Source organism: Carassius carassius, chromosome 10 (genome assembly GCF_963082965.1).
Source record: "Carassius carassius chromosome 10, fCarCar2.1, whole genome shotgun sequence".
Lineage (NCBI taxonomy): Eukaryota > Metazoa > Chordata > Actinopteri > Cypriniformes > Cyprinidae > Carassius > Carassius carassius.
The window spans coordinates 10,055,344-10,082,030 of record NC_081764.1 but is presented as its reverse complement, the minus strand read 5'-3'; the positions used below and the strand labels follow the sequence as shown (position 1 = coordinate 10,082,030).

Here is a 26,687-nt window from a genome sequence, read left to right as displayed (position 1 = left end):
ATAATATTAGATAAAAAAACAAGGTACAGCTTTGTACACTAGTGCCAGGACATTAAACACTCCAGGTAAAATCAAAAATTATTCACAATCTAATTAATTTCTGTAAATCACAGACAACACAGGAAGCATAGCCTCCATTTCTCCTTTAAAGTGTAAGAGTTGTTTTGTCTTCCTTAAATTCCTAGTTTTCTTTATATTTTTAAGGATCAACATCCCAGATTTCGCAGACAATTGGGAAGCAGAGAGTTCTTCGACACCAGTGCGACAGTCCAGTTTTTATATGTAGATATATATATAGTCTTTTTTTATATATAAGTTGTGTATCTAAGTATACACGCAAGTGTGCACATGTTGTGGGCATACGAGGCATTAATTTGGCGATCTAGGTGGGATGTTTTGTTCTTTTCCACTGCGTCTGTTGTACCCCGTCTGTGGAGAGGAGCGTCGACCATTTAGAGCCCGTCTCTGTTGCTCTCTGAGCTTAAAACCTGACCCTCTGGGGGCATTACCACGTTGGTATACAGTCTGCTCTCTTGATGTCCGACGATCACTTCCTTTTTCCATTTTGTCACCGGGGCTGCTGCGAGATGAGTCTGGGCCTTCCGCTTTGTTGACACGAAGTTCACGTAGTGGTTGGCTTGTGGTGGGAGAAGGGGTGGGACTAGGGCTGGGCAGGGCTACTGGTGCAGGGGGAGGGTCTTTGGGTGGCCTTTGACACACCTCTGCATAGCTCAGTTTTTGAGGCTCCTAAAGTGATTCAAAAAAACCTTCAAGTTAACAGAGAAACATCGCCATTCTGACCTTCAGATGTGAACAAGCAACAGAAACATTTAGAATTCAGCACATAAATGCATTCACCTGGACGGTTGCGCTTGTTGGGTCAGGTGGTGTAGATGCAGTGTTTGAAGTGCTTGATTGGCTGAGTAAAGATTTGGGGGCAGAAATGGGCTGGACATGCTTTGCAGTCACTGATGTAACATCTGGAGGTGTGTCAGAGACCTGAACCTCTTTCTCAGGTTTCTTCACTTGATGTGACACACTATAGAGAGAAATGTGATTTGAATCAACCGGTTCCTATTCGTACAACCTTTTGATTATTAATATTTTTAAAATGCATGTTTTTGAAATATGTACAGCAAAAATGTACACTTTTATAATATTTAAAATGTACTTATCAATAAGTATTAAAATGTATTATATATGTTATCATATTAACATTTACATTGCATTTATAAATGAATCCATGATAAATTACAGTATTAGTCAAAGTATTGTTCTGAGGTATTTCATGATTGTTGAATTCTTTAGAATATAAGATGCTATTGTACATGTATGTGTACCTAGTGCTAGGTGTGTCCTGTTTTGTGGCAGGAAGCTTTGGCACTGGAGTGGAGGGTTTGGTCAATTGAGCTTCCACTGGATATGTTCTGGGATCTTGACCGACATCTATCTTGCTTGTTTCCTGCCAAAACATACCCAGAAATTTTTATTTACTTTGGTGATTTCAGAGATTAGCTGGAACAAGCAAAAGAAATATAACGAAGAAAAAATGACTACAAGTAGTAGTTCTTACTACCTTGTCCCTGCTGATGCCCTTAACTACATCTGCCATGCGATTTTCCAACGCTGACTCCGTCTGCACGGTCACACCTGAGAGACTACTCGGCACACCTCCTGGCAATGGCGGGAAGTTAGTGCTTGCGAGGTCAAACTTAGGGGGAGGAGCTTTCACTTCTGAATCAGGATTCTGCCTCTGTGAAAAATGTAATCCAAATGAAATGAGAAACACACAAACAATATAGCATGAATGCATAATAAAAAATGAAGTACTTCAGAGAGCAATGTAATAAACGTTTAGTACTTACCGTTCTTTCATCTTCTCTTCTCCTCCTCATGCCACGATAGCTTCCCCTCCTGGACACATCACAATTCATTAAATACACTGCTATCAGCAAACCGGTCACCATTCAGTGAACACACTCAACATATGACCCTCAGATCTCAATCTATCTGCTCACTGGGACAGGAGTGACAGACTTTAAGTGTGAGAGTGAGAGAGAGGAAAAAAAAGCAATAGATGGAAGAAGTGATCAGAGAAAAGAACAACTCCTAAAGTCAACCCATCACTCCCTGCTTCCCTCTATGCACTTAGTTGATCATCACTGGGTCAAAACAGCCAAATCTGCCACTTAATTACATTTCTTAAGGTAAAAAAAAAACTGACCTGGCACGACTGATGATGCCAAGGTCTCCGGGCAGCTCAGAGAGCGGGGTGAGCGTGGAGGCAGTGGAGTCTGAAGTAGAAGTGGACAGAGGCTGGGGACTACAAGTGCCAGACAATGTCTCTGTCAGCTGACCCACGTCAGCATGAGGTTGTGGCTTTACATGATTCCTGAACAGAACACAGACAAATCTGAGGTTTCTTAGAGGTGACTGCATGCAACAATAACTGAGACTCCAAAGCCAGAGCAAAGCTCAGTAAACATCTGTTTGTTCAGCTGGACTTTAAGGGTGGTCACTCTGGCTGTGCAGAACAAGCATCACAAATGAAATTGTTTAGAGGTCAACCGATTTGGGTTTTTCACTGGCCGATGCCAATATTTAGAAATCAGGGCAGCCAATAGCCGATATAGGATGCTGAATTTTTGGCTAATATGTTTGGCCGATTGTCTTTTTTCATTCATCTAATAAAAGTGAGTGAGTAAATTATCATCACAGGGTACAAGATAGTAATAGTAGCCCAATTTAGAGTAATAATTAGTGCTGCAACCACGCGTCGACGTCATCGATTACGTCGACTACAAAAATACATTGACGTGCGTGAAATGCGTCGACGCGTCACACGGTTTACATCTCGCGTAATGGCATACTGGGAATGGATAAAGTTGCATTCTATCACAAAAACAACAGGAAAACATACTGGCGCTCTCCGGTGTTACGGTTTAACTGGTTACCGTGTTATCTGGTGACCAACTTCCTGGTTTAGGTCTTCGCTGCAGATGTGATGGAACGACTGCAGCAGATTCGGCGATTCTAAAAGCACAAACTGATGTAATCTTATTAAGTGTCTAATAAACGCAGACTTTGTACACTAGTGCCAGGACCTTAAACACTCCAAGTAAAATCAAATTATTCACAATCTAATTAATTGCTGTAAATCACAGACAACACAGGAAGCATAGCCTCCATTTCTCCTTTCAAGTGTAAGAGGTTTTTTGTCTTCCTTAAATTGCTAGTTTTCTTTATATTTTTATCAGGATCATGCAATGAGGTGGGTAGTAACGAGTTAAATTTACTTCGTTACATTTACTTGAGTAAATTTTTTGGGTAACTAATACTTTTGAGTATATTTAAAGATGGGTACTTTTACTTGAGTAAATTTTTTTGAAAAAAATTTTTTTACTTTTACTTCGTTACTGTGTGTGACGCTCCTCTCGTTACTTTATCTTAATGCAATAAATGTTATAAATGCTTCAGTTTATTCCAAACGCGCAGTCTACTTTTCTCTGCGCAATGAGCGATGCCCATTCGAGGATGATTCATTCTTTTGAGTCAATTCTGTGCAAAGGCTTGATCAAACCAGTTGGCAATCGAGTGAATTGGTTCATGAATCAGTTTGAATGATTCGTTCAGTTCCCTGCCGCACGCGCTGTGCGTCTGAAGCGGTTCACTCAGAGTTGTAACGTTTAAGAACATCAGCAGCGTTGAAAACGTGGATATGGATCTGCACTGAATTGAAATCAGTGCAGATCTGCAAAGGCTATTTGCTAGCGATGAAGATTTTATTAGATGAACACCACGTGTGCTGTCTACTGTTCAACAGGTAATAACTTGGGCTACATTCGATTACAGTACACAATACCTGTGACATTAGTTTGTTGTACGTGTCACTTATACAGAAGGGAACCAAGTTGAATGCAGCTTCCAACAGACAACAAACAGCCGATTAATATTTTATTAATATTAATACAATCACACCGGCATGAAAACGTTCAGTGAGTCATATCATCAGCTGCTAAATTCAGATCTGCGTTTGCTGGCTGGCGCTGAGCCAGGCGTTTCAATCACACACAATTCTGTTGAACTTCTGAATGCAATGGCCAATCAGAGGCGTTTAGATGAGTCATCGCTAAAATGCCGGTGCTTCCTTCACTCGCTCGCTGACTGAATATCTCTTTCTGGCGAATTCTCTCGTCAGAAACAGCAAAGTGCAGATGTGTGTACGAATCTGTAAATAAGATATTGATTTCACAGTGTTAACAGTTTCAGTGATTTTAATGGGAGTTTCTGAGAGTGATTGAACTCTAGACTGTCAGTGATAATGATTTTTGATAATGTAAATGTTATTTGCTCTCTTTATGAACAATGAAGGATTAGTAGCAGTTTTTATATCACATTGACTTTCAATGTAAAATTCACATTTAATATAAAGTCAGTCGTATTAAAAATATGTTATGGCATGACACCTATATCTGTGACTTAAGTAAACAGTTAGATGTTCTGTAACTTAACGATCATGTGAGGAGTTTTCTCTCTTCTCTGTGTCAAAGGTTATTTATACATATAATACATACTTTAAAATATAATTTATTTCATGATGCAAATCCGAATTTTCATCAGCTGTTACTCCAGTTTTCAGAGTTATGATCCTTAAAAATATTATAATATATTGATTTATTACCAGTGCTGGAAACAGTTTTGCTGCTTAATATTTTTTTGGAACCTGTGACATTTTGTTTAGGATTATGATACAAAAGAACATCATGATAGTAAAACAACATATTGGGATGATTTCTGAAGGGTTATGTGACATTGAAGACTGGAGTAAAGGCTGATGAAATAGAGATATATTTATACACACAACATACATTTTATCTATATAACTAAATAAAAATAGGCTCAGTATATATGACCCAAAGTAACTAGTAACTAACTACTTGAGTAGATTTTTTATCCGATACTTTTTTACTCTTACTCAAGTAACTATTCAAGACTAGTACTTTTACTTTTACTTGAGTAAATATTTCTATAAGTACTTTTACTTTTACTTGAGTACAGTTTTTGGGTACTCTACCCACCTCTGCTGATATTCCTGTAAGGATTACAAGTTATTGGTATGATCACCCGTAGCGGCTGAAGTAAGATAAACAAAAAAATAAAGTCTGTGTTGGCGCGGGTTTCGAACAACCGTTAAAAGACGGCGCGCCGCGAGACAGTCACGAACCACCGAGCTACCGATCTACACCGAATCAGCTCCAGATCTCTGGATTCAAGACAGGACTCTCGGCGGCACATCGTGCAGCTGCTGAATCAAGGAAATGTGACCGTGTTAACTTGTGACCTGTGTTTCCCCATTATGAAAATAAACCATAGCAGAACCCTGACTACATTTTATGATTTGTGATGCTAAATCTCAGACAACTGTAAATTTGTGGCTACTGTGGTTTAATTACAAACGCTATCGTTAACTCATATTTACCATTGTAAAATAATTTTCTTTGCTTCTTTATTTTTGTATACTGTAAAAACTTCACATTTAAGTTTTTTTTTGGAAAAAAAATGAATAAAGGTTGAATTATATTAGAAGTTGTGCTTATATTTTTTTTGTAAAGTTAACCAAAGGATTCATTAGCTAATCAAAAAAAGAACACTAGATTTTAATAAAAATAATTGTTTGAGTAGTCGACAAAAAATAATCGTTAGTTGCAGCTCTAGTAATAATACATGGCTCAAAGTTTAAGCACTTTTTCAAAACCATTCTGAAGCACGCTTTTTCAAGTGTTCAACAAGTGTATTTTGTCAGGTAATTATGACATTTAACCAATGTTTGAGATATGTGAAACTTTTTTACTGAAATGTTTATCAGTAATAATCTCTGTAATGTGTTATTTAAAAAAATTATAAATTTTTTAACTAAAGCTAGACTAAAATGAGACTTAGTCACCTTAAACTTGACTAAAAAAAGATATGTGAATGACTAAAATATGACAAACAAGGACATTTGGCACAAGACTAAGACCAAATTAAAAATAGGTGACGAAATTAACACTAGGCTGATGCAGATTAATACAAAAAAAAAAAAGTCCAATCAATCAGTTGACCTCTAGAAGGGTTATACATATGTAGTGAAAAAAAAAGAAACGTCCGTTTGTTTGAGAAGTTCCTGAAGAGTGACATTTTGTTTTGGAGTTCTCCATTTTAGCAGTACAGACAACCAGTATAAACTAAACCAACAGAAATTTACCAGCTGATCTCTCACCATTTGAGATGAAACAACATTAAGAATTCTGCCTATGAGAAGGACACCGTCAGGAAACTCTCATACACAGAGCAACAGATGATACATGCAAAACAGTGTCACATGACAGATCTGATAACAATGCACTGACATTCATTCACTGTGAAAGGCATAATGCATCAAGATGCAGCGTTTTGCAGAGTCATGATGATCAATCACTATGAAATGCTTACTCATAGTTGAATAGCACTAAATGTTCTGATTATTTTAAAGTGATGCGATACGGTCCATCCCTTAGGTACGTTAGTCTAACATTAGACCAACATTAGCCTAAACATTTTAATAACCACAATGCAGTTCTGACATTCTAATCTTTTAAAGCAGTTTGCATGGTACATGAACATGCACAAAATGACAACTGAGGAAATAAATGCTCCAATAAAAGCAGATCACATCTACCTGAAGGCATTGATTACATTCTTTCTGGAATAAAGTGGAAGTCTAGAAAGTAAAGGAATAAAGTCACTGTGACTCCAGTGTGCCAAGCACAAGTGTCTTCCTCACTTTCTGTATATAAGAGGAAATCAACATAGGTAAACTTCAACATTTTCCCACTTGGACAAAAAGTACAACATAATCAATTGGAAAGGATGCACAATAACTGATGTACAATTGCAATTTGCTTAAGTATTATAAATTCACACAAATAACGGAAGCATTTATTTTACTCTGTTTATGTGGTAGAAAGTGGCACTAGCAGTGCCATGTTCATGAGCAATGTTCCCGCTACTTTTTTTTTCTTGATGACCAAAACTTTTCTCTATTGGGTGGACATTTTGGACACAGGAGCAAAAACCTGTTTATTCAAAACAGAAATTTTGTACTACAAAACACATTATACTATTCAAAAGTTTGTGGTCAGTAAATTGTTTCTTAATTTTTTTCTTTTTTAAATTAATACTTTTATTCAGCAAGGATAAATGGATAAAAAGTGAATTGCTAGAAAAGTGCTGTTCTTTTCAACTTTTTATTAGCCTAATCCAAAAAACAAAACAAAACAAAAAATACATTTAGCAGCACAACAGTTTCAACACTGATAATAAAATAATTAGATAATTAAACTGATGTCTGAAGGATCATGTGACACTGAAGACTGGAATAATGATGCTGAAAATTCTGCTTTGCATCACCTAGAATACATTATATTTTAGAGTATATTAAAATTATAAAACCACTATTACAAATTGCAATATCCTAAAGGGCGTCGCACACTGGACGAGAAGTGCAGTGTCACGTCTTTAAAATTCGTACACATTGTTTTCTATGAGAGTACACACACTCGCCATTCAGTGTCTGTCCACGGCACCCAGCTACGACTCAGGACTCCGTTCAAATTTCTGCCGTGCCACAGAGTTAACCCGATCATTGCAATTCTTTCGTTTTTACTATAATACAATCAAATGGCTTAGAGGGAACATTGGTCATGAGTCCAATTTTGTCCGCTTTGGACAAAGTGTGAGCCAAATGAATAGATAAATCCAAATCCTTACAAACACATTTGGAATGCAGCAAAGCAACTTAATGTCTACAAGACTGTTTTATTGTGACCTTCATAAAACAAGTCGGTTTTTATTAAATACCGGCCTATTATAAATAGAAAAAGACTATTGTAGGGTTCAGGATCTTACCGGTTGCGGGGGTAGTTGCGTGTAAGGCTGATTGGAGGGGAGCCAGTTTTGTAGTTTCCTGCTGGGCCAAAGCCATTAACAAATGTTGTGTTTGGAAATGGAGCCTGCAAGATAAATCAACAGCTGCGATTAACTCACACATCCTGGAGCTACTACAAGTTGATTTCACATTTTTGTGACACATGGCCAAAGCAACTCTTTACATTGTGATATGCTAAATGAACCAAATAACTGCTGCCATGGTAACTAGGGCTGTCAAAATAGCTGAAAAACTAAATTTGAATTTTGTACTTAAATATTATCAAAATTCTAATTATATTCGAATTTAAAATGCATTATTTCAGTTAGGGTGAATAAAAGCTTTTGGCTTCTCTGCTGCGGCCACAAGAGGGTGCATCGAGCTAAATATTGCTAATGCAATTTAGTGCAGTGGGATGGGAAACAAAAACCCACTATAAATTCTCAAGATATGTTTTTAAAAAGTTGAACTTACATTAATTTTACATGGCTTTCTAAACTTGCGGCTCTCTTGTTCTATACGCGAATTCAACGGTGTCCTTCCAGAAAATTTGAAAAATGCATTCTGTGTGATCGGCTTGGTTTTAGTTTTGATGTAAACAAGATCTTCTCCACATTGATGTTCTCTTTTTTTTCCTAGTGGCTTCAACTGAACAGGCTAACATAACCTTAATAATGCAAAGACACTTCCATCTTCATCTGATAAAGGTCAAGTATACTTCGGCCATCCGCGCACCGTCCACATTGTAATTTTTTCGTAATCCGCGTGCAGGCAATTTTTTGAGAACACGCAGACGTGAGGTGAATGATGAGACAGAACACGGAACAGAAAACGGAATGTGAAGTATAACCGGGGCTTATAAAGCACACCTAAAATTCGAATGCAACGTTTTTTGCATTCTGATGCGGATTTTTTTATTTTAAATTCGACGAATATTAGAGATTCACTTTTTTTTTTTTTGTCCTAATGGTAACAGTTCAACTACCCTGACTTCATTGCTGCAAGTCCCCTGCAGCTCGGCCTGCAACCACAACCCTGATTACAAACTAGGTGACCCACTGTGACTATCAGCTTATACCTTCAGCATTCATGACTACAATACAAAGGTAACAAAAAAGCTAACAAAGATTAGGTTTAAAGCAGTTCTAAAAATGACTATAAATGAATTGCTTCAATGTTCAGCCAATAGCAAATAGTTAAAGTGACCCTCAGATCTCATAATCTTAACGCTCACTGGGACAGGAATGACAGAGACTTAAAGGAGAGAGGGAGAGAGGTAGAGGGAGAGAGAGAGAGAGAGAGAGAGAGAAGCAGAAAAGGAGAAGAAAAATAACTCCCAAAATCTTCTGATCACTCCCTGCTTCCCTCTATGCGCTTAGTTTATCATCACTGGGTCAAAACAACCAAATTTGCTCTAGCCATCTTTCATATACAGATACAAAAGGTTATTGATTGACTTTTTTTTTTATACAAATTTTTTTTCTGCAAGGAAGTATTAATAGACTCTAGTATTAAAGACTCTTACATTGATACAAAATAGGTGTATATTTCAAATAAATAGTGTTTTTAATAATTCAGAGAAATCTTACCTTTTCATCACAATTTCATGTAGCATCATTTTTAACTGAAATAAGAACTGTTTCTTGAGCACAATATCAGCACATTAGAACATTTAGTGCTTGTCTTGTATGGGCAATTCTCACTGCAAACAAAACATCAACTTCACGATATATTTCAAGATAAAGCTCTCACCAGGGGCGTTTCAAAGTAAGGGGTGGGTGAGGGGGTCCAAGTCTGTGGCAGGAGGCTATAGAGAGGGTACTGCTGTGGAGGCTGGTACACCTGCTGCAGGTAAACTGGAGACGAGTACTGTGATGGAGTGGAGTAAACCCCAGAGTCCACCGCCCCATAACCGTTCTTAGCAAAGAACGTGTTTATGGCCTTGATGCGAGCCTACCGACACAAACATCCAAACAGACACATTTATTAAAAATAAAACATCTAAAAGATCATTCATTATGCATTACACTCAGTTGTGAAACTCAAGGTAGACCATAAATGACAAATCAGTATTCACATTTATCCATATCCCCTCAGATCTCAATCTCACAGCAGTCAGGGCAGAACTCAAGAGAGAAAGCAAGACAGACAGGACAACAAATAAAACAATACATACACCACTCTAATCCAGCAATTACGGTTATAAACGTGAACCTTTTTCTCAGCAGAGCAGATTTCCTTCATATGGTACTCATGCATAACTCATACAGATGCCTTTTGTTTGTCTATATAGGATGTGAGCTGGACAAGAGAACTTGTATGACAAAATGCATTTTAACGGAATGAGACTTTGAACAGGACGAAAACATCTTGGTTTGTGGAATACATAATCCCATACACGGTATATGGGGTATTTCCTATTGGTTACACACTGACGGTATAACTGATCACTGATTGGTTGAAAGAACAAGGGTCAAAGCTGAGTACTTCAGAGAAACCTGTTAATCATCACAGCATCCAGAGTGGTCCAGGTGATAATAGTTGTATTTGAAGTGTTTGCCAGGAACGCACACATCCAGGATGCTTAAATTACAGTGGATCTAACAAGAGAGGTGGCATCACAATATACACTCACCATAATTGGTTTGCCCTGAAAGGTTTTGACTTCCTCACGCAAGTATCTGTAGGCCTATAAAACAATGAGCCAGGAGTCAATCCAGAAAAAAAATCTGCATTTATTAAACATTATAAAATGCAAGAACAGCACAGCAAATGTTTATATTTACCTACAGCTTCTTAAGATTTCATTATGACCATATTTGATGAATTATAAATGGCAAACAAAGTTACACATAATAGATTAAAAAGTCATAAGCCATATTACAGTGAATAAATTCACGCCATTTTACTTACAAATAACACTATTAAATATTCCTCACATATGATTTTTACCAATTATTTATACAAACATTTATTCCATGAGAAAGGCCCTTTGTGTGCGTTTGTCAATAATACCTGCTGAGCATCAGTGTCAGACTGGAAAGTGATGTACCAGTTGCTATTGTGTGCAAACTCCACACTGATAACCGGTGGACACTTCTCACTTTTAAACAGGGCCTCCACCTCCTGACAGAGAGACAAAAGCATCAGTCTGCAAATCAGAAGAAGTGAAAACTACTAACAATTAGGAGGCCAGATATCCCTCAGATCTCATAATCTCACGGTCATTAGGGCAAAATCCACTGTACTGAGAAAAGGAGCAAGAGGAGAGGACGGGGTAGTTGGGGGGGGCTGAATAAGAATAGATAAAGGAGGAGTTGAAAAGAAAGAAAAAGACAAGAGAAAATCTCAACAGCAGCAGTGATTCTGGATCCTTCCAAGCGCGATACTGATCATCACTGGGGTGACAGTAATGGTAGCCAGTCTCTATATACAGCCACAAGAGATGACCATGAAGTGCGCCCTCACCTCTACAGGTGTGGTCTCAGGAACCTCTCTGAGGATGATGATGCATCGCTTGTGGTTTGGCCGTACCTTCTCCCCCTTTTCATCCACTTGCACAACGGGAGAGGCTGAGGAGGACAGAAAAGAAAAGGAATTAAAGCACTGCAAGGAACGAACAAACTCTGAAACTTTGGTCGGGTTTTGTTTTACCTCGTAGCACCTCAAGTATCAGGTCCATATCAGTAGTCAGCAGTTTAACCCCCTCCATGCTTGCAATGGTCCAAATAGGGACAAACTGATCACTGTCCATCTGAGACATCAGATAAAGGTCCTTGGAGAGATTCTCTCTGTAAGAAAAACGCAATGAACAGATGATGAACACTTGCAGTGATATTCATTGCACTTGAAATTATCAGTATGCTTTAAAGAATTTCACTGCATAATTTTTACAGTGGGAAAATGGAATTTGAATGCCTGCTTTGCAAACTAAAAATCTACCATTGCATGATCTGAACATTACATTGACAATACTGAATACTGCCATGTTATCACACCACTAAAGGACTGGTTTGCTTAAAGGGTTAGTTCATCTAAATATGAAAATTAGCCCATAAACTACTCACCCTCAAGTCATCCTAGGTGTGTATGAATTTCTTCTTTCAGACAAATCCTATATGAGTTCTATTAAAAATTGCCTTTGATCTTTTAAGCTCTTTCATGGCACTAATTTTTTTCATGGTCCAAAATAATTTTCAGTAACACTTTTAGTGGCCAATTCTCACTATTACCTAGTTGCTTATTAGCATGTCTATTATTAACATATAGGTTGTTTATTAGTACTTATAAAAGCACTTATTCTCCATGACTATATTCTACAATCCTAATCCTACCCCAAACCTAAATTTAACAACTACCTTACTAACTATTAATAAGCAGCAAATGGGGAGTTTATTTAGGCAAAATCATAGTTAATGATTTGTTAATCGCGAGAAATGGACCATAAAACAAATAAAGTGTGACCTTATTTTCTTATTTTCACGGTCCAAAATAAGTTAAATTAAAAAGCACCCATCCATAAAAAAAACCTGCTTCCCTGTACGTACAACTGTTGGCGCAAACTACATTAAAGTGATTATTACATTTTGAATATGGAAATTTTCCTTACAAAAATGCATTGATTCACTACAGAAGGCCTTTGTTCACCTCCCAGAGCCATGTGAGTTTTTTTATGGATTGGCTCTTTATTTAACTTCTTTTGGACTGATGCATGCAAAGCCCACTGAGTGCCATGAAACAGATTGGAAGATGATATAACATTTTTAAATATAACTGACTGGATTTGTCTGAAAGAAGAAAGTCATATACACTTAGGACGACTTGAGGGTGATTCATTTAAGGGCCAATTTTCATTTTAGGTGAACTAACCCTTTAAGTTCACGCATGCAAATAAAAAAAAAACAACCCGAGAATTAACTTTTTTTCCCCCCCTTTAAGCTGTGCTTAATTTGTAAATTGCGAGGTCCCGGAACAAAGCAGGGTAACGGATCCTGCATGTGATTACAGGAGGGAGAGGTAACGGAACATTCGCGCAATCACATTGCTGGACCAGTTTAAGAGCGTGCATCAGTTGCATTTAGGGTCTGTAAGGTCATGAAAATGGAATGAGATTTTAAAACAATTTCCAGGCCTAAAAACGTTTTGAAAAAGTTGTGGAATTTTATTTTTCATATCTCTGTGTAATAATTATATTTACTCAGGTCCTACATATAAGTGGTTTTAATAATTCTCACAGCTTTCAAGTTTATAATGAGGTAAATCCCTGAATTTATTCAACATAGCTTGTAGGTTTGAATAATAAAATAAATCCACACAAACAAGATTCAATCAGTCATTCGAAAACATATAAACTCTCTAGGAGCGCGCTTCACATCAGCACATCGTCTGCACTTCAGCGACCTGCTGCAAGCTGCGATACAAGACTTACTCGCATTTCGATCAGGACAGCTGACAGAACTGTCACTTGACTAATCGTGTAATTGTTGCATTGTCACAAATGTATAATTTGCACACCTTTTAAGTATTTTATGCCATTTGGTACTCAGGCGCTCCACATGCTGTATTAGGCTATGTGCCCTCAGTCACATCCAAAGCTCGCGTATAAAGACGCCTCGCGAGTATTAGCCTATACGAGTTATTTTTCATAGTTTGTTGAGTTTAAGCAACCAAATACACACAATATGATGTCTGATGGTTGTTGACAAATAAAACAGTTTCATGGCACACTCTACTAAAATACAGAGGGAGGGGGAAGGAAAGAAAAGAGGAAAAAAAAAAAAAAAAAAAACATTGCGTCGTCAGTGTTTGTGTTGTATCAGACATGTGCAGTTAACATTAGACTATATGAAAACAAGCTCAAATGTAGTTAACAAGGTTTTTGGCCGGCGAATGAGGAGATCTGTGTTTGGTCCGCATCTGAGGCAAATGCAGCACATTATATGCTATCATCACCTTTTACAGGCTATATAACGTTTATTGTTGCTATACGGGTGCTTGGTTTTTCTTGTTGTTTAGTAAACTTGGCCAATGTCTCATGATATAAAAGAAAGAGCTTATGCACAGAATATTCAAAACGTACAAAAGTATATTGGCTAGATGGCAAAAAACGTACTTCTCAAGTCTTCAAACACACAAAGACATTAGCCTTTACAGACAGTGTTTGAGTAAAGAAAATGCTGTACTATTCAAACAGTTATGTGTTTACCCTTGCTTTGCAAATAAGCGAAGATCTGTCTCCTCCAGGCTGTGCGCGCGCGTCAATCTGAGTGGAAGCGGGGGAAGTGACCAGGTTTCGCTTAGAGCTTGAGGATCCAATGGCGTAATGAAGTTTTACTGACAAGCTCTTTTAAATACTTATCATTGGTTAAATATTTTTAAAACCCTCTGATTTAAAATAATAATAACGAATTATAATAGAGATATTAATTTTGGTTAATTTTTCATGGCACATATCTGTCTGCTTTTACTACATACTGTGTTGCTTCAAAACATCATATGTGCAAATCTAAATTTCAAACTAGACAAGTCAGTAGGTTTCCTGAACGACTAGTAAACTATTTGGTCCTAAGGAAGCTTTATGTAATACAGATGTTGCAGTTCACCTTTCAATGGCGATGCTTTCAACACTCAAAAGCACTGCTTCTAGTGGACTGATATAGAAATGGCTGATATTTGAAATTTAATTATCAGTTTCAGCCCAGCCAACAAGTCATTGAATATTTAATTATAAAAGTCAACAATCCAAAAAAATCTGGCCAGTATAAGTATTGGTCAACCACCAATCAAAAAAATAAATAGATTAACTCACTAATTGATTACTGACCAACTACTGACTTTTGCTGAAATTCAAGTTTCCCAATAGTCACACAACACACAAGAAACAAATTACTTCTAGCATCCAGTGGCCTTACTGCATTGGAATTAGGGATGGGCGTTTTCCGCAAATATCACATTCGAATATTTGAGCTCACAAAAAACGAATATTTGAATATTCGTTTATTTAAATTACGTTTAATGAGACAGACGTTATTTTTCAGCAACATTTATTGTTTCCGTCATTTTGAACAAGCTTACACAATAAGCATGAACATTACACATCGTGTTTTGTAGCTGAAAACCTTTAACAATGCGTGCAAACAAACAAAAGTACAGATTAAAACCAAAATAAAAAGTGAAAAAAAAAAAAGTGAACAAAGAAAAAACGTAAAGCAGCCTGCAGCGATTAGGCTATTGTAGAACGTAGCCTACACTTAACTGAGACTTTTAAACTGTCAGCAAATTTTTTTTGCTTTTTTTTCCTATTGTTTTACATGTTCTTGTTAAGAACTACGGGCATGTAAACATGATCAGGGGAAAGTCGGCTTCTTGGTCTGTGAACAATAAGGCCGGCCGCGGAGAAAACGCGCTCTGACGGCACAGACATTGCCGGGACACACAAATAACAGTGTGCTAAGCGAATAAGTTTTGTGAAGTGCTTCGTGTTTTCGTTTCACCACTGAATGGGATCCTCATCTGGTGGAATACATGGCTCCAGCAAGAACTGTTCCCACTTGTCTCGGCTGGACTCTCTGTAATCATCGCTGAAGAACTGGCTCAGCCTTCTCCGACGAGTGGGCATTGCATCCGCTTTATCGTTGATGATGGCGGCTGCATCCGCACCACTCGCATGAAGGAAAATTATCTGATAATGTTCATGATCTGAATCTGATAATGATAATGTTCAAAAAAGTTTTTTTTTTTTTCTTACTTCTCTCATGTTTTCATCGAGAAAACCTAAGATGTTTGTGCCGAGGGTCTAGGGCAGACATGAGAAGAGGAGTTTTCACTGCATTCTCCAAGTTAGCGGTGTTTATTCGTTGATTGAGAGATGCCTCAACAATGTTCTTGAATTCGGTCACTTTCTGTGATTCTCCACGGCATATTTGAAGTACTGTAGAAGACCGGAGTTCTTAGGGGCCGTTCACATGTCGCGTCTGTTGTGCGCTCAAGTTCGTTATTTCCAATGTAGGCGGGAGGTATGCGTGCTCATAATGGAAGCGACGCGGTTGCGTGTTTTTCCAGGCGCGTACGCAAAGCATTGAGTTAGAATGCCGCAAGCGCACCGCAGGTTATGTGACAAGAATTAAACATTCTGCTTCATTCTTTCCCGTAACAACGTTGAAAGCTCAGCCAAGATGAAGGAACAGCTGATCATAAATTTAGTAGCAGAGCTACAGCAAGCGATTTTTTTGTGCTGCAAATCCATTTATCATTTGCTGAAATTTCCGCGTCATCATGGAGAGAGCCCGTCACTTTTGCTTTGCAACGGCAGACGCCTCAGGAGCGCTTCTGCCCGAGCGCTTTGGAGAAGGAGAATATGTGAACGGCCCCTTATTCATTCATTAATTATTTTTTGCTTGCATACATCTTCAAATATGCCGTGGAGAATCACAGAAAGTGACCAAATTAGGTTTTGTGAACTTGTTTTTTTTTTGTTTCTTTTTTTGCAAAATTCGAATATCATTTTTATTTATCGAGTAATTAGAGCAGAACGAATATTCGAATGTTCGACTATCCGTGCACACCCCTAATTGTAATGGCAAAGTTGAGCTTTTATTTATTTATTTATTTTTGTATCATTATCAAATTAAACTGTCCTTATTTTGCAACCAACAATTACAATACTGCCAAATAAAATGGCTTCAATCGGATCATCCACATAAAATCATTTCCAATATTATGGTTCCATTTAATTAGTGAATGAGAATTTTCTCATGCAAGAGTAAATAAGTACTGCTCTACTGTACAGATGGTTATGAATTTCCAATCATCCCTTACATAATTACGTAATACAGGGAAACAGGTGTTAGCATGTCTGTGTGTACAGTGGGCGTTACCTTGAGAAGCAAAATTCCAACTGCTTCTTCAGTGATTCCTTCAGACTCTCTTCAGACAACGGAGGCTGCTCCTCGACCGCCTCACCCTCCACTGAGTGACACAAGACACATACACACCCACAATGACAATCAGCCAGTAAGCAACACTAGAATGGAGTGCAACTAAAGTGTGACAGTGGGTGTGTGTGATAGACCTGGTTCGTAGAGTGGGTAAGCCAGTTCTGCAGACTCCATGCCATTCAACATGCTGTACTCCATAGGAGGGGCTGACTCAGAGTCGCCATAGCCAACACCATACTCCTTGAAACCTAGATGAGGAATGACAATAATAAATGAGTTTGGAAGCTTGCCGATCTTTTACCATGTAAGAACAGCAATATGCCATTAACCCTCAAATCTCATGCTCATTAGGGCACACACACTCCACAGAGAATGACCAAGACATTAAGTTTGAGAATTAGAGAAAGAGATTGAAAAAAATTAGAATGAAAGGAGTGAGATGAACATCATGATTTAAAATGGTCGTTGTTGTTATTGCATATGGAACACACAAGATTAATTTCATAATCAACAAAACACCACCATGAATTTAGCCATTTTGCATTAGACAAACTGCATCAGAATTCCCTTAAAGCAGAAAATTTTTATTTATTTTATATTTTACTTGCATGTCATGTGTCCATTAATCCAACACCAGGGAACCATTCAAATGTGTTTATTTATACACATTAATTTATAATCCCCCTGGGTACTTAAAATATTTTACACAAAATCAGCTGACAAAAAAATAGTTTGGGAATCCCAGTCTTAAAGAAATAGTTATGAAAAACATTAATGTCAAAATTATTTTAAAACACATGGGAACCAATGTTAGCAGATGTCAAACAACTGGCTACAGGCTTGAACATAAAAGCAACAAAATTAGTTCACACACATTTTAAGTATCTTATTAACAGCCTACTGCAATGAACTGGTGTGTAGGAAATTTCTTACATTCTCCATTTATTCCACAAATAAATCAAAGCATATGGCTTTTAAAGGACATGAGGTTCATTTCCGGGTGAACAATTTCAGATCAGATAACATATGATCTGAATTTTTACACAATTACAGCACTGAACAACTGCCAGTCAACACATGTACCTTCTGACTCCTCGTTGGAGACAGTATCTGCTGCTTGTGGCCAATGGCATGTCTCTGTGGCTGCCTCTGGAGTCTGGGTGGTTGGTGCAGACACTTCCTGCCACACTTTAGCATTGGGATTCAGACCGGCCCCCTTGGTGGTCACCTTGAAGACAAGGTTAAACAAATCCTGGGTTTGAGTCCGCAGAAATCTGTAAACATTTGCTAACTGCAGCTTTAGTAAACAATTTTAAGACTTTAACTAGAACACTGCTGATCATTTAACTACCCATTATTATGCAGTCAGAAACAGACTGCCACATAAATATTCGCACAAACTCATCAAAGTTCATGTTCAGTAGGTGTTTAATGAACTGGCAACACAATGTTGTAGGGCATCAGTGTATTAGGCAAATAGTTATCCACCCTGTTTCGCAGTATGATGACGGTGATCACACACACAAAAAAAAGTTAAGAAAAACAGTAAAGAAATACTGAAAAAACAAAGCAATTAAAGAGTTACCACTATGTGAAGTGCACAGTTCAGGGTTTCAGAGCTGATATTAACAACATTTTAGATAGCGATAAAACCCGTCAAAGCTTGCAGCAGGTGAACAATGCCATTGATAACAGAGAGGTCATGGATAATTTTAAAATTTCAGTATCTGACTTATATTTCTCTCAATTCCCAACATGTTAAGCGATTACAAAATGATCATATTTCACTCAACTTGCACAATACAGCTTTTCACGTGCACCAGTGGGCAACTTAAAAACTCTTTAATCGCTACTTTTAAAATCACTTTAATTGGAGGGGGAGAAGACGCATAAATGCGATTGTCAACAGATGCGACGCTATCAAAGTTTCACATGACACGCCGAGGCACAAATTACAACACCGCTTCCACCTTGCTGTAAAGATAAAGTCGCAATGCGAACTATATACAATATAGCTTATATGTGCTTTCTTAAATGCTGCATTATAGACACAACCTTGGCAAACACCACAGGACAGGCAAGGGCATACGTAGGTATGAACACACTTCACGAGTTGGAAAACCAGAAATGTGCACAACTTCTATACTACTGCGCTCGATCAGGGGTGATCCTTATTCACAAGATCTATTACTTACCCGACGCGACACTCAATGCATACAAGCTGGAGGTTTTAAATAGCTGGCCTTTCGCCCATTTAATCTGATTAATCACTCTGATAAACCAGAGCGAGAGTTCAGAGCAAAGAGCTACAAGCCTGCATCAGAAACGCAGCCTGGTTAACCTGACTAGCGCTTTATTGGATTTGGACGGGCTAAATTTATTTTTAATCTAAAGGTTTAATTAAAAAGCCGAGGAAATTTGTGCATACCTTCAGCATTCGTTGTGATCACTGCTTTAGTTGTTAACTGCACTGATGAAAGTTACGCATTTAGCGCAAATAAAATAGGCTGGGTAACGTTAACGTTAAATAGCTAGTATATATTGCGCGCACGTGGATCCTTCACTGTCGACGGTCACTTTGTGTCCACATAAACAAGCAGGTCTCACATAGCAGCTCAACTAATTTTGTAAACGCTAATAACCATTTTTAACTCAAAACAAAAACAAAGTAGAATGTTAACTTCACTACAAAAACAACAAATCATTCTCCTTGTTCAGCTCGATGGCGCCTGCCATGAGTTTCAATCCATGCCGCAGATGTGAAAAACCTTCGCAGTCGCCAAAATGACCTCATTATATCTCACCTCCACAAACAACAGCATGGTGTTCTCCCCGGACAACGTTATCACTCGCTAGATACCTATTCGAATTAATCTAGCTCACAATAACACAGACCGTATTCCACTTCTTTCCGTTTATAGCAAAAGTTCACTGCCAGAGAGTTTCGTGGACACTCATCATCTGCATCAACCCCCTTTGCTCAGGCGCTTACGAGTCTGATTGGCCGTGCGATAATCTTTCCCAGAGCCGTTGCCTCTTTTGTGATCACATGCAACAGCACGCTTTGAATATTTCCCGACCACCGTTATGGGATTGGTGCGTACTGAAATACGTCATAACGAATCGCCGGCTGATTGGAGCAGGTTTACGTCTGTCAAACTTCTGTTCAAGTTACCGGAACTGTAGTCTCTGCCACCAAGATCACTGCTGAGCACGTGGCGACAGCTGAAATATTCCAATATTACGTTACGAAACCATAAAACGGCCTTTGAGGATGAAATTTGTGTTGCTGTAAAACACGTGATGTAATCTCGTCAGTCTCGCGCAATTCAGATCATGGACAGTCTTGGTGGCTGGATCTCAATGTTCGCTGTTGAAGCTTAATGCAGAACAAACTGAGACTTGAGAAAAGCTGAAATCCCCATACAAAATCACCCAGAACTCTCTAATAAAAAAATGGTTTGATAGTGGTTTATTGAATTAAGTATGCTATTTGTTCAAAACAATATTAAACATACAATACTTCATGTTTGCGTAATTAGTTTGTCAAAAATGCAATTTCCTACTGCTGGAATTGTAACACAGAATCATGATCTACACTAGCTCTCAGAAAAAAAAAACATGTGAATTGTATTTTATTCTGAATTCACACAGAAAAAAACTTTTTAAAAGTTTTCAATAAGGGGCTGGTGCCTCAGCAAACATAAAAGGCCTCCTCAAAATGACATTTAAATGAAGAAAAAAAAACATTAAAATAAGCTAAAACAACTTAAAATCAAGAGATTTCTTATTTGAATTCACCTCCTCAAAAACCTAATTAAAAAACACAAATATAATAGGAACAGGTAGCCTGCTTTAAAAAGTGGCTTTTTTTCTTCTTTTTTTTTAATGAATATACATTTTTTCTAGTTTTGCCAAGCTCTGAATTGTTTTATGGGGTAGAAATTTTGTGCACAAACTACTTTTTTTTTAAATCCTCATACTTAACCCTTATCATGGACAACTATCTATTTTCAACTGGACATCAGTTTCAATGTGATCATGAATAGGAAAAGTGTGATGTGAGAATCAGAATCTTTAATGTTGTACAAACTTGAGTTATGGATTATCTCTCTTTTCTAGCAACTACCGAGCAAGGGCATATCAACCAGCCAGAACACCTTATTCAGCAATACAGCAATCACCTAGCAATTCCCTAACAAGTATCCAGAACACCTTATTAGCTGCCAAGCAACAAATCTGAACACATTAACAACCACAGTGCTCCTTTAGCAACCACATAGCTAGGCCTAATAATTAAAATTTTAAATTCAGATTTACTACATATTTAATCTCAAAAAAATATTTTTAAATCTTCAATCCATACAATGCACAGTAATTTCTTATAACTTTTTCTAATGCGGTTATTGTGCTAAGTGACAGTTCAAATGATTGAGTGAATAAAGTGGGGCAGAGATAGAAAGAGAGTACAAAAAAGAAAGAAAATAAATCATGATCATCTGGGAAAGTCATGGGGCCTTCAAATATTGTTCTGGACAATGGGGGGTTTTGGAGTTAAAATGCTTTAAAGGATTCTCACAGGTTATACTGATGTCTGCATTATTCTAAAAGAGAGATAGAGAGACTCCTGCATAAGAGACTTGGCACATCTAGGACAGAAACTGGAAACAAAACCTGAATTTGTCAGCTTCCTTTTGGTGAAAGTCCACATCTGGCACACTGGTATTTTTCACGGTACTATATTAATATTATGGTGCATAAAATGGTAATCATTCAGAGCCATAGTTTATGAAAGTACCATGGTATTACCAACGAATAGCATCACTGCATCATGATAGTGCTTTATATAGGTAAAATGAATGGGTTTTTATGTTAAAACTGACCTTCCTCACTATGTTAAAACATTCATTACAATAACCAAGCCACTTAAAGGGTTAGTTCACCCAAAAATTAAAATAAGCTTGTTATACTCACCCTCGAAGCATCCAAGGTGTATATGACTTTCTTCTTTCTGACAAATCCAGTCAGGGTTATGTTTAAAAATTGTCCAGGCTATTCCAAGTGTTATCATTGCAGCTAGCAGGTGTTGCAGTTGAACAGTCCACAAGTTGTTAAATAAAGCGCACACATCCATAATAAAACCTGCCTCACATGGCTTTGGGAGGTGAACAAAAGGCCTCCTGTAGTGAATCCATGCATTTTTTGTCAGAGAAGAATTCATATTTTAAATGTTATAAACAGTTTTCTCTCACTTCCGGTATTTGTCATATGCAGAATGCGTTCTGGCGGATGACACAGCACATATGTGCAGTGCGCGCGCCTCTGAGTTATGCTAGTCTCGCAAGTTTGTTTATAGAAGCAAAAGAAGCAAAGTTTCCTTACTTTAGCAAAGGAAAACAAGTCTCCTCTTGGTTTATATCGAAATCCTCCAACATTTTTCTTTACAAACCCTCAGTTTTAACTTTTAATTCATAACGCATTTTCTTTTGAGCTCTTAACACATCTGTCATTAATCACGCAACGCCGACGTCTTATGTCATCCGCCGGAACGGCATCAGTGTATGACCGATAATGGAAGTGAGAGAAAAGTGTTTATTACGTTTGAAATATGGATATGTTTCTTATAACACATGGATTGATTACAGGAGGCCTTTATTCACTCCCCGGAGCCATGTATTTATGATGCGTGGACTGTTCAACTGCAACACCCACTGACTGCAATGATAGAGCTTGGAATAGCCAGGAATTTTTTATTTATGTGAGGGAAGAAAGTCATATGGCTAATTTTAAATTTTGGTTGAACTAGCCCTTTAAGCCTCTTTAACAAGAAATGACAATTGCCTCATTCATACAGGCATGATACAAGAATCTAAGCACATCTTTAAATGTATAATATACCTGTAATCAAATATCTGTCAGAGCTAGAAAATAAAACATGTAAAAAGTACATTAGGACTAGCATTTTTAGTGGAAAGACAGTCATACAGCTTGCTTGGTTAGACTAAAACATCATCAACACTGCTTTATATGAAAACAATTTAATACATTTAATTTCAGAATGAGGTTTTAGTCATTTCAATGCTTACTTTTTTATCAACAAAAATTATTAAATAATAATGGTTTTCTTTTACAATTGTACCCAGTATTATTACTCTAGCATCTCGAAAAAAAAAAATAGAATGGTTAAAAAAGTAGTTAATTATAACCTTTAAAATGAATTTGTGTCACGTGTCCTAGAGTCATTAAATAATTGCTCAATTACAGCAGAGCTCCGCTGACAAGAATATGAACACGTGCTATGTCATTTATGCGCAGACTAAGCCTTGGTGGCAATATATTTAGTTTACGTTACCTAGTAATGTCTTCTTACCGAAGTCCGACTTCAAGGGGGCTAACCAGACGTAACATTACGTATACGCGGTTATTAAACACAACTTCATTTGCTAACGACCTGACAATCTTGTTAGCGCGCAAGAACACAGGTAGTTTGTCAACATACTGCAAGTAACGTACACACTAGTGCTTACCAGTCCGATAAACAGTCACTCTGTCGTTTGTTCAAAATATGAAAGTATTACATTGTAAACGAAAAGTCATAACACAGTAACGTCGTGTTTAGGGGGAGGGTTAAGTGGGTTTTGCCGATTCAGCACCTCAGGCCTGAGCTTACCATGCCGCCTTGGTCCTCGTCGGTTTTCTCCTCTTGATCACGGGCGACTGATCCCGGCTCGACCTTCTTCTGTTGCGCTTGGCTGCTACTCTCCGAAGTCATCAACCGCCTTTGGCTCTGCCCCGGCCGGCAACTCTCGACCCTGATCCGCGATCAAGCGCCTTTGCGCCTCTTCGCCCGGTCCGCCACTCCGCGCCTCCTCTCGCCGGCTGAATGCAACAAGCACTTGCTCTAGCTAGTTACGGTCGGTTCGTCTTACCGTTTTAGAAACTAAACGAAGGATGGAAGAAAAAAGGAGACTCGCTAACACTAACGCTTGCGAATCTATCTCCAGTACAGGTCTACTTCATACTCTAACAAGCCTTAATGGGGATCAGCGAGCGTTTCTGGCAGAAATTCACACACCGTCACCGTCCCGACAGACAATGCGACCACCCCCTCCATCGCGCTCGCTCTTCCCTGGCAACAGAGCGCAACACGCGCTGCGCCGCATAGCAACCACTTGGCACTCTCGCCGCATAACGACAGACTGAACGAAAAGTGCACCCGGGCAACAACCGTGACACAGCGATTAATCCACATCCAATTACAACAGTCCAAAAAATAACAATCAAGTATATAAAAAAAAACGTAATATTGTTAAATATTCTTACAATTTTAAATAACTATTTAAATATATCATAAAATGCAGGGCCGTGCAGAGACCTTTGGAGGGGCAGGTGCTCAAAGTATAAAAGGGGCACATGGAACAAGGCTTTAAATAGCGCGGGTCAAAATATCAATACAGCAATATATTGTGATGCATTCCTTGTCGATTCGCGTATTGATATGGATGATTATGTATTGATACGGCAGCAAATTCTGTGATGCAGTTTTGAAAAGGAAACAGATTAGAAGAAACAATTTTAAGTTTAAAAGTAAAAAAAAAAAAAATTCTTTCCACTTAATAATAACTCTGGGATTAGAAACTGAAATGTCTTAAATTGTCCCAACCTGATGGCTTTTTCTTCTCTGTTCTACAGAATAATTAAGAACAGCGGTTATAGTAAAAACTATAAAAAACGCTCGTGCCTCTACATTTTCCTCTTTCTCACCAGCCTCTGTCTCCTGGCTTGCTGTTACCTGCTCTCTTTCTGTCACTTGTGCCTCTACATTTCCCTCTTTTTCTTCCTCTATCTCCATCTCCTCATCTGATCTATTACTTTCCACTCTCTGTCCATCTAGGAACAAGGCTCAATTTACTATTTCAGCATTAATCTATTATTTTAACCATCACTACTACTCTTGCACCTAATCAATAAGTCCACCTAAAATATTGATACAAAACATTAAACAACTGATACACTGGAATATAGTGATTAATATTATTATTACTGTTGTAGTTCTTGTTGTCTAAAATTGAACACCTTTGCAATGTAAACAAATGACAGGCTACATTTGTTATTCATCTCCTTGACACTGCACTTTGATGGCAGGTCAGGTATATTATTCATTTTATATTGACATTGATAGTTGTAAATTTATTTCCAGAGAGATATTGTGTTTACAGGCTGAAGTGTTCTTGCTGTCGTAAACACTGTTGCTATTGTAGAAAAAATATATATTTGTCACATTTTCACACAAGTCATGCTACGAAAGCACTGTATAACTGATATGGGCTTATGTTTTATTTATTTTTCCTTTTTATTCAAAACAATTCCAAACATGCTTAATATATCAGGAAATATCTCGATTCTCAAACGTGTAAGTAAACGCGTTTTGCACCTTTATAGATTATTTTATCAATATATGGAAAAGTAGTGTAATCTATTAACTACACATAATACCCCGACTTTTTACTTAAGTGCCATATCATGCCATAAAATATTTTCAATATGACTGAATTTGCATTTAATGTAAATTTTTATAACAATATTGTAAGTTACTTATTTTAACACTTTCATTTTACAGAGAGTAAAGAAAAAAACATTATCAAAGAACATTTTCATTCAGTCTAGCCAGAGTTCAGGCACTCTCAAAAACTCCCATTAATATCACTGAAGCACTTTACATTACATTATGCACATCTGCACTTTTGTTGTTTCTGATGAAAGAATTCGCTAAAGAATTCAGTCAGCGAGCAAGTGAACAAAACACCGCGTTTCAGTAATGACTCTTCTGCACGTCTCCGATTGGCCATTGCATTCATAAGCGCAACAGAATCGTTTCTGATTGGTTATCATGAAGCGTTATACGAACGCGTCTGTCTCTGGCTCAGCGCCAGCCAGCAAACACAGATTTGAATTTAGCATTGAATTTGGAAGCTGCATTTAAAATCCACTTGGCTCAGAAATCTTTGAATGGGCATGACGCCTCTGCCCTCGATGCCTGTGAAACGATTCTCCCTCAAACAGCATGCTAACATTACTTCTACACTACAGGCTACACACCGCAATATAAACAACATATCTGCATGTTCTCACATCACGTCATTCTTGTAAAATAATACTAAGTAAATAAATATCAAAATCACTTCGCTGAGAATGAAACACCACTTACCAGCTTCCGCGGTGTTGAAAATTAAAAAATGTGCGTGCGGAGTGACGAATCATCCCAATCGGATGAGGTCGTCATCGTCAGGTGAAAGGTCATCATGTGGGTCATCTTATTGACGGCTAAATTATTATTCAGAAATGTTACTAATATTTAGATTGGGCATGGGCAGACATTCACAAAAGGGTACGTTATGACAAAAAAAAATTAGAGGAAATTTTGCTTTGACAAAAGGGCACTTTGGGCACCAAGGGGCAGGTGCTCAAGCAACCAACCCCCCCCAATATTAGTGATTTCTGAAGGATCATGTGACACTTAAGACTGGAGTAATGATGCTGAATGTTCAGCTGTGTGTGACCAGAATATATTACAATAGAATAGTTATTTTAAATTGTAATATGATTTAACAACTATTTAGCAATATTTAGACTTTATTTAAATATTTTAAAATCGTAATATTCCCAAACTTTGGAAAAGTGCTCTCTCTCTCTAAGTTTGTGTGTGTGTGTGTGTGTCTATGTGTGTGCTTGCATCATATGTCTAGATAATTGTTTTCAGAAGTTTACACGGATATAGTTCATTTTAATGAATGTTACCCATAGTG

The 26,687-nt window shown here is 37.8% G+C and overlaps 1 protein-coding gene across 2 annotated transcripts; it reads right to left on the bottom strand.

Annotated features, from left to right (window-relative positions):
- Window positions 1-159: 159 nt before the first annotated feature.
- On the bottom strand, window positions 160-24,024 carry LOC132151743 (la-related protein 4-like). Of its 2 annotated transcripts, none has more exons than XM_059560083.1 (17): window positions 23,552-24,024; window positions 17,965-18,109; window positions 17,016-17,129; window positions 16,822-16,912; window positions 11,600-11,736; window positions 11,414-11,517; window positions 10,961-11,071; window positions 10,581-10,634; window positions 9,698-9,898; window positions 7,927-8,030; window positions 6,698-6,739; window positions 2,225-2,392; window positions 1,866-1,914; window positions 1,577-1,753; window positions 1,341-1,462; window positions 859-1,039; window positions 160-747 (listed from the first exon to the last, which is right to left on the bottom strand). In XM_059560083.1, exons 1-17 carry the CDS (start codon window positions 23,651-23,653, stop codon window positions 370-372), a joined length of 2,280 nt encoding a protein of 759 aa, XP_059416066.1. In that variant the 5' UTR covers window positions 23,654-24,024; the 3' UTR covers window positions 160-369. The 2 variants fall into 2 exon arrangements, with proteins under 2 accessions (XP_059416066.1, XP_059416065.1); XM_059560082.1 differs by having other exon boundaries at window positions 1,574-1,753; window positions 23,552-24,022.
- Window positions 24,025-26,687: the final 2,663 nt, after the last annotated feature.